General features: G+C 40.3%; 1 protein-coding gene across 1 annotated transcript in view; it reads right to left on the bottom strand.

The window, feature by feature from the left end:
- Window positions 1–1,192: 1,192 nt before the first annotated feature.
- The window catches only part of SLC12A2 (solute carrier family 12 member 2), a 123,714-nt gene continuing 115,684 nt past the window's right edge, over window positions 1,193–9,222 (bottom strand). Inside the window, exons 27-28 of the mRNA XM_040415980.1 lie at window positions 5,921–5,988; window positions 1,193–4,527 (exon numbers count right to left, since the gene is read on the bottom strand). Coding sequence (XP_040271914.1) covers window positions 4,392–4,527; window positions 5,921–5,988 — 204 coding nt within the window. The 3' untranslated portion in view covers window positions 1,193–4,391. The remainder of the gene's footprint in view (window positions 4,528–5,920; window positions 5,989–9,222) is intronic.

Below are 9,222 nucleotides of genomic sequence, written 5' to 3'. Positions count from 1 at the left end.
GTAATAATGCCGATCGTGGTAATTAAATGCTTTATATGCCGTGATCAAGTGAGATCACGGCACCTGAAATGCGCTTAGTACTGAAGCCCCGTGCGGCCAATCGAGACTTCAGTATATGCGCTGAATGCTCTGAGTTTCTATGAAGAGACTCAGAGCATTAATTCTGCAATTATTATTTTGGCCACCAGGTGGCAGGCCAACATAAGAAATTAGCAAAATGCTAAGAAATTGCCAATTTTCAAATCCCTGATAGGTCAAAATTTAAAAAACATTATTTATAAAGGCAATTTATGAGCCTTAAAAATGATTATAAAAAATGTAAATAAATAAAAAGTTTATATATAAAAAATTAAAAAAAATATAAAAAGTTGAAATCACCCTTTCCGTATAATAACAAATAAAATACCAAACAATAAATAAAAACATCCTCTATCAAATAAAAAAAATCCAATATGGTGAATTAAAGGGTCAAAATTGCTGATTTGCCATTTTTTCATTGCTTCTCTTACCCCAAAAAAATTTAATAAAATGTGATCAAAAAGTCATGCACACTCAAAAATGGTATCAATAAAAAATATGTATTGTTCCGCAAAAAATTTGCCCCTAAACTGCTCAGTAGGCATAAGTATAAAAAAAGTTATGGGGGTCAGAATATAGTGATGTTAAAAAAAAAAATCTCAAAGTTTACATTTCTTTTTACACTATTTAGACCTATACATATGGGGTATCGTTGTAATCGGACTGACCCAGAGAATGAATGGCATGGGTCAGTTTTGCCGTAAACAAAACCCGTAAAACGTTGCATTTTTTTCCCAATTTTTTTCCTGCTTCCCACTACATTTTATGCCATAATTAATGATGTCATTAGAAAGTACAACTTGTCCCGCAAAAAATAAGCCCTCATACAGCTATGTGACTGGAAATATAAAAAAGTTATGGCTCACAGAAAATAGGGAAGAAAAATGAAAACACAAAAACCTCCGGTAGCCAAGGGGTTAATGGAGCCGGAGCGGACTTCCGGCAGCACATGTGGGCTAGCGTTAGTACGGATCCAGCAGGCTGTTCCCCTGCTGGACCAGCCTGCCGGACCCTGCTAACGCTAATGTGAAAGTAGCCTGAGGTAGTTTTCTGTATCTTTTTCCAGAAAACCGCTTTAGAGTCCCTACACACACAAGTTTTGACTGGCTTTTTTTGGGGGGTTGGGGTTGTAGAAAGCAGAATAACTGCATGTTTTTTCTCAGGCCACCTGAGTTTTTTGTGGTGTTTTTTCCTGGCATTTTTTGCACACTAGCGTTTTCTTCAAGATGCTCAACCCATAAAGAGAAGGTGATGTGAAAAAAGCAAGACAAAAAAAAACTGCAACTACGGTAATTAACAAAACCACCTATAGAAAAAAAAAAGGCTTGTGTTTCCTGCTTTTCCCATAGACCTGCTAATTCTGGAGTTGTTGTTTTTTTCTTTTGCTGTAAAAAACGGCACCAAAAACCACAGGTGCACAAAAATACCAGCAAAAACCCTTAGACGTTACTATAAAATTGGATATGGGATATATTCATCTACTTTCATTCCAACTTACTGCAAACTCATCAATCCCGTAATTGTTTTTACAGATCTTCAGGCATTTTCACGTATGTTAGATTATTTTTTCCAAACAAGTTCTGTACAAATATAGCTGTGGGGTGTTCAACCGAGCAGTGATACAACAGACCAGTACATAATTAATCATACATGCTCTGAATACAAGACACTAATATGCTGTACATTTCACTATATTAGTTACACATGACAATTCTTGTTTCCCAGGTAAAACATATCAGTGGGTATTATAATTATATCACACATAGAGCCTGTGGCACCAATACAGCATCTTCACAAAACGGCCCTATCGACTTTCTACCAATCCAGTACAATCATTTGCGGGGGTGGGGGATGCTGCGATGACTGAGGCTCCTTCTATAGATGAAAAATTAACAAGCTTACTATTTCCTCACTTCCAAACCTATCCTGACACGCCAGGGATATCTTATCATTCAGGGCCAATTTCATCCAATACATTATCCAAGAAAACCGGCATACATCGGGTTGATAACCTACACCGGAGCTTACTTCGATATCTCCATTACCTCCTGGCATAGTACACATAGTGTTAATGGAACAGAGCACAGGATGTGTATGCATAGATTAACATACATGTATTTAGTCAGCGGACATACAGTCATTATAGCCATATCCTAATTTTTTGACGGGAGACAGAACATCTGGATAACACATCAAAATTGTCTGTATATCCTGTGCTCAGTTCAATAGATGTTTGTACTCTGCCGAAGAACCCTTTAAGAACCCTGTCACTGGGTACAACACTGGCTTGATAGTCAATAGGGGTAATTAATCAAACTGGTGTAAAGTAGAACTGGCTTAGTTGCCCATAGCAACCAATCAGATTCCTCCTTTCATTTTTCAAAGGAGCTATCAAAAATGAAAGGTGGAATCTGATTGGTTCCAGACTAGTGTAATTTACAACTAGAAAAGCTTGGAATGCACTTTCTTGTAATGATGAACCTTCTCACCATAGGTTATTGTCTTCAGAGTTCTAATAGTCACAGACTAGTCCTCTTCATAAACTGTTTCATCAACTTCCCTCCTCTGTCCTATAAGAAGTTACTGCCCGATAAACATAAAAGCAACTGAACACTGTCAAAAAGTACAGTATTTCAAAAAGTTGCAGAATGCAAAGCTAACGTAAGGCTGCATTCACACGATGGCTGGCAAAAACGTAATTGCAATTGTAAAGGGGCTGTTGGCCCATGAAAATGGACAAAATAGGATAGACGTTATTCACGGCCCATCAAAAAAAACAAACAAAAAACAGCGTGTGAATAACCCCATAGACTACCATGGTTGTTAAAACGGTCATGTGACAGCCGTCGTGCGAATGTAGCCTTAATGTGAAGTAAGGAGGTTTTGCTTAAAACATATTTAGACTTAAACACAGAAAAATCCAAGACATAAGTAGACAGAAATGTGTTTTTTTCTACAGGTATTCATAATATAAGTCTATGGGCTACAAGGTAGTACTGCAGAAAGGCATCTCTCAACAAGAAAGCGCTTATTTTCAAGACAAGCCCCATGTCCCCCCCCCACCCCAAGTAATGCTATTGCACATGAGCCATTGCATCAAACATTCTGGGCATAAACCTCAACATCCACATATATAACATAGAAAGACAGCTGAAGAGGTGTACTGAGTATCGTCATTCAATCAAGCATTAAAATGGCGGCATGTCACCCTCGTCTGACCAGGACAGAGGAGATAAATTGAAAATTTGATTTCCTGTATTACAAAAAGTACGACAAAGTAAACTGAACATTTAGGGGCTGCAGTGACTGGAGACCGACATTTTGTGTAGAAACGAGTCAATTCATTCATTGTGGTATATTAGTAAGCTGAATAGTGGTAGAAGGGCACAGTATGGCCGCTTCCCCTTGTATAGAGATGAAAACAGATTGAATGTTTTTGGAGAACTGACCTGAATTGTGTTATTCATGTACAACGGATCTCTGGATAGGCCAGAAACGAGCGCCATTAAAACCCCTAGACACAGTCACCTACGCACCATTAATGAAGTCTATTATATTTGGGTGACACGTGGAGTATAACTTAAACAGGAAAGATGGGGGTTCACTTAAAGTAGTGTATGAAATACCCACAGCGAGGTCCATTTTACTTGCTCATTTGTTCCAATACAACCCATATGGTCGCTTCACGTGTTTTTATTGTTGGTATAGCTGTCTTGTTCAAACCCTGTGCATTTTTGCTAACACATTCAAAAGAAGAAGAATATAAAAAAATAATAACATTTATGACGCAATACAATAGTGAATAGCTTGGTGGAAGACGAAGCAGCAGCATAAGTTATCGTCAAGATGGAAGAAACTAGAAACTAAAGGTTTTGATCTAAAGTCCTAGCTGAAAGGCAGATTGTACATTCTATACAAGTTTATAAAAAAGAGGGGTATGGATGAAGTTTGGTTAATTTTTTCAAAAAGGCACCTCAAGGCTAAAGGCTTTTACAAATCTAGAATCCTTTCACTGGTCAAAATAAAAAGAAACACGCTTTTATTGCTGCTTTTCAAGTAGCAGAGAAATAAACTTCCATGTATTTGAGTCCCATACATCGGAATCTCCCTTATGAAGCCAGGATCCACCAGTAATGTAACAGAAGCAGTAAAACTGCAAAAGATGCTCAAGTGTGGAAAAAGTTACTTTCCTCCATGTGCTTTCAAGTCTGTGAAATTAAGAAAGAGAAGTTCAGGGGCTTTAGAGAACGTGATGATGCCTGCATCCCAGCCACTGAAGTACCATTTCTTTGGGGCTTTGCGGCTGGCAGCTTTTAGGAGTAGAAAGTAAGGACGCTCTGGTGATTTCCACGGACAAGCAGGATGGGTGGGAGATCTTTAGAAAGTGCCTCTAGCCAAGCCATGTAAAGTGCACTGGACACGGCACCTTTTCTTGCAACTGGAAGGCTCCTGTCACAAAACCGTAAAGCAGATATGTTTAGGCTAAAATACAGAACAATATAGGTAATTATAGGTAGTATTACTGAACACCTTAAAGGGGCTATGCCACACTGCAATCAATATTGATGACCTCACCTCAGGATAGGTCATTAATATCAGATCGGCGGGGGCCCGACACCTGGCACCCCAGCCGATCAGCTGTTTGAAGCAGTAGCGGCGCTCGTGCAAGCGCTCTTTCAGCTTCAAAATTACCTGAGTGTTGTCTTGTTTGTAGAGACGGCTCAGTGTAATTGCAAGAGCGAGATGACGCGCAGGTAATTTTGAAGCGGAAGTAGCACTTGCATGACAAACAGCTCATCATCGTCAAGGGTGCCGGAAGTCAGACCCCCACCGATCTGATATTGATTTCCTATCCTGAGGATAGGTCATCAATAGGGATGAGCAAACTTGTGTTTCACACGTTCGAGTTCAGGGTTTGGGTTTTTTAACAATTCCAATATGGATTCCGTTACCACGGGCCATAACGGAATTCAATGACGGAATGCCTTTGAGAGACAGTCATAAAAGAGGTCTATGGGCCGCATAACGGATGATATGTCTGGTTTCAGTTATGCAGGAGTCCTCTCCTGCATAACGGAAACCAGACGGATCTGTTATGCGGCCCATAGACTTCTATTATAACAGAATGCCTCTTAAGGGCCTTCCATTATGGCCTGTTGTAACGTAATCCATATCGGAATTGTAATAAAACCCAAACCTTGAACTTGTAAAACACAAGTTCGCTCATCCCTACTCATGGATATTGTAGTGTTGCACAACCCCTTTAAAAGGAGATAACTGGGACTTTAAAATAAATGGTCTACCCTTAGGATAGAAGGGCCCACATCATACTTTTAGTAGAAGCTGTGTCTGGTATTACAGCTTAGTATCTCTCACTTGAACCAGATGAAGGTGTAGTGAATGTAACCTTGGGCACAAGTATGGCACAGAGCCTGGTAAAGAGACCATCATTCTTATAGTCCCAGATAACCCCAATATTTCGCTACCACATGAACTCAAAATATTAATTGTAGGCCATTATTCACAATGTTGTGTTTAATCACATTTAGGTCAGGTTCACATCACGCCTTTTTTTTTTAATAGGTTTGCTTTGTGTCATCTATGGGATGGGAAAACTACACCAAAAATAAAACATTTGGCCTTAAACGCTCTGAACCAAAAAACAGCTGAAAGTGACAATTCTGCAAGTTTCCTTTTTTCTCCAGAGCCATATGATTCATGGTATAAGCAGTACATGTTTAGAATTCTTGTTAAAGTATTTCAGACCTATTTCTATACAGGCTCATACAAACAGTACTAGTACATAGGAGGGGCAAAGCTCACTTCAGAGCAGTCAACTTACATGACAATAACATTGGCTGTGCTCGAGTGCTCCTTCAACAATTCATTTAACCGGATCTGACGATGAGTCTAATACAAGGCAGAGGGTGAGACATGGTGAATACTCACCAACATGTAGTAGACAAAACAAAGTTGGAAAAGGAACAGAAGATCTATTACAATAACCATGTGTTACAGATTCTGTTAGCATACAGTTTTAAAGATGGCTCGTCACATTTGCCCTCCCATATGACTTAACGTTGGGTGAGGGCAAATTTACTTTAGATTGCTGTTACTCACCTCATTTATATCAAACTATGTTTAAAGGGTGTTTTCGGGGCTATAGATATTAATGACATCCATAGGTTAGGTCATACATAGCAGAAGGGTGTTTTTTTTGGGGGGCTATAGATATTAATGACATCCATAGGATAGGTCAAATACCAGAATGGTGGGGTTTTAACAACCAGCACCCCCACCAATCGGCTGTTCTCAGCAGCTGCTGACACCGGAACTAACAAAGGATGGGGCTAGGAGAACGGTTCTGTTCTGTGTAGTGGCCATGCCGGGTTACTGCGGCTCATTTCCCATGGAAGTGAATGGGAGCAGTTAGCCGGCACAGAGGACGCTTTCTGCTTCTGGCTCCATCTGCTGTGTAAGTTCTTGCGCTGGCAGCTGCTGAGTTGATTGGTGTCCGGCCTCCAATGATCCGATATTGGGAAAAAGCATCAATACCTATAAACCTGGAAAATGCTTTTAAAGGGATTCTCCTGGCTAGGTCGGCAGGGGGTCAGACACCTGGCACCCCTGCCCATCAGCTGTACGAGGAGACTGTGTGCGCAGTCTTTCTGCTGCTGCTATGTCTATGGTAAAGCAGCAGCGAGCAGGAAGATAGAAGGGAGACAGCACACTGCGCGCGCCGTCTCCTCATACAGCTGATCGCTGGAGGTGCAGTTGTTTCGAATCCCCGCCAATCTGGTATTGATGTCCTATCCTGAGGATAGGTCATCAATCATAAAAGCCAGGAGAACCCCTTTAAGGAAATGGAAATATCCTGAATTGTCAATATAAAGGTAAGCTAGGCAGTAACACCTCATGCTAGGGATTTTATACTCTTCTTGACATGCTCCAGGTTTTTGCCAATTGTATGAAATGTAAAATACTCTTCAGATCAACTAGCTCATGGCGAATTAGGGACTCATCCATTCCTTTTAATGCCATTATTGTCACCAGAAACTGGTTAAATGGCTGGAATGAAATGACAGCAATGGTCTTAAGCTTATATTACAGGGGCAGATCATTCATCGCTAAAAAGCGTTCGTATGAAAAAAGTTGTGCACCTCGCTCAAGATTGTGAAGGTATAGTTATTATGCTATTAGAGGAAAACAAGCATTAAAGGGGTTGTCTCACTTCAGCAAATGACATTTATAATTTAGATAGAGTTAATACAAGGCACTTACTAATGTATTGTGTCCATATTGTCTCCTTTACTGGCTGGATTCATTTTTCCATCCCATTATACACTGCTCGTTTCCAGGGGTTACGGCCACCACTGCAGCGCAGAACGGGAGCTGCTGCGCATGCGTGCCTATGCTTGCTCCCATTGTCCCGGCCACCAGAGAGGCCAGCACTTTTTCCTATTCTGTGCCAGCACGACCACAGCTATTGGATTACAGGGTGGTCGTAACAATGGAGCAGAGAAATGGGACTACTTAAATGGGACTACTTAAAAGTGGCACTATTGAAGGCAACAGAAAATTGCATTAGGCTTGTCAGTAAAAGCAAAAAAAGGAAGAGACCACTGTGGTACTCAAAAAACAAAAAGATAGCATTTAGGAATTATAAAAAAAAAACAAAACGAGGATGACAGACAAATTTATAAGATTAGGCAGAGAGAGGCCAAACAAGTTATAAGAGCTTCCAAAGCACAGGCAGAAGAGAAATTAGCTCAGTCAGGGAAAAAAGGCGAGAAGGCATTCTTCAGATACATAAATGAAAAAAGGAAACTAAAACAAGGAATTACCAAATTAAAAACAAAAGAAGGAAGGTATATAGAAGAAGATAAAGAACTAGCTGACTGCCTCAATGAATATTTCTGTTCAGTTTTTACAAAGGAAAATAAAGGAGAAGGACCTCAGTTAGGAAAGATGACTAATGAATCTTTTGATGCATGTGTCTTTACAGAGGAAGAGGTTCTAAGTCAGCTGTCTAAAATTAATACAAATAAGTCACAGGGGCCTGATGGGATACACCCAAAGCTATTAAAAGAGCTCAGCGTTGAACTAGCAAAACCATTAACAGATTTATTTAACCAATCGCTGGCAACAGGAGTCGTCCCAGAAGATTGGAAATTAGCAAATGTTGTGCCCATTCACAAGAAAGGTAGTAGGGAGGAATCGGGCAACTATAGGCCAGTAAGCCTGACATCAATAGTGGGGAAATTAATGGAAACCATACTTAAGGAGAGGATTGTGGAACATCTAAAATCCCATGGATTGAAAGATGAAAAACAGCATGGGTTTACTTCAGGGAGATCATGTCAAACTAATCTTATTGATTTTTTCGATTGGGTGACTAAAATAATAGATGGAGGAGGTGCAGTAGACATCGCTTATCTAGACTTTAGTAAGGCTTTTGATACTGTCCCACATAGAAAGCTTATCAATAAAGTGCAGTCTTTGGGCTTGGACTCCCATATTGTTGAATGGATTAGGCAGTGGCTGAGGGACAGGCAACAGAGGGTTGTAGTCAACGGAGTATATTCAGACCAAGGTCTTGTTACCAGTGGGGTACCTCAGGGATCTGTTCTGGGACCCATATTGTTTAATATCTTTATCAGCGAAATTGCAGAAGGCCTCGATGGTAAGGTGTGTCTTTTTGCTGATGACACAAAGATTTGTAACAGGGTTGATGTTCCTGGAGGGATACACCAAATGGTAAAGGACTTAGAGGAATGGTCAAAAATATGGCAACTAAAATTTAATGTTGATAAGTGCAAGATAATGCACCTGGGACGTAAAAACCCAAGAGCAGAATATAAAATCAGTGATACAGTCCTAACCTCAGTATCTGAGGAAAGGGATTTAGGGGTCATTATTTCAGAAGACTTAAAGGTAGGCAGACAATGTCATAGAGCAGCAGGAAATGCTAGCAGAATGCTTGGGTGTATAGGGAGAGGAATTACCAGTAGAAAGAGGGAGGTGCTCATGCCGCTCTACAGAGCACTAGTGAGACCTCATTTGGAGTATTGTGCTCAGTACTGGAGACCATATCTCCAGAAGGATATTGATACTTTGGAGAGAGTTCAGAGAAGAGCTACTAAA

This window comes from Bufo bufo, chromosome 2 (genome assembly GCF_905171765.1).
Source record: "Bufo bufo chromosome 2, aBufBuf1.1, whole genome shotgun sequence".
Classification (NCBI taxonomy): Eukaryota; Metazoa; Chordata; class Amphibia; order Anura; family Bufonidae; genus Bufo; species Bufo bufo.
The sequence above is the reverse complement of the archived record's forward strand: the minus strand, read 5'-3'. Positions and strand labels throughout refer to the sequence as shown.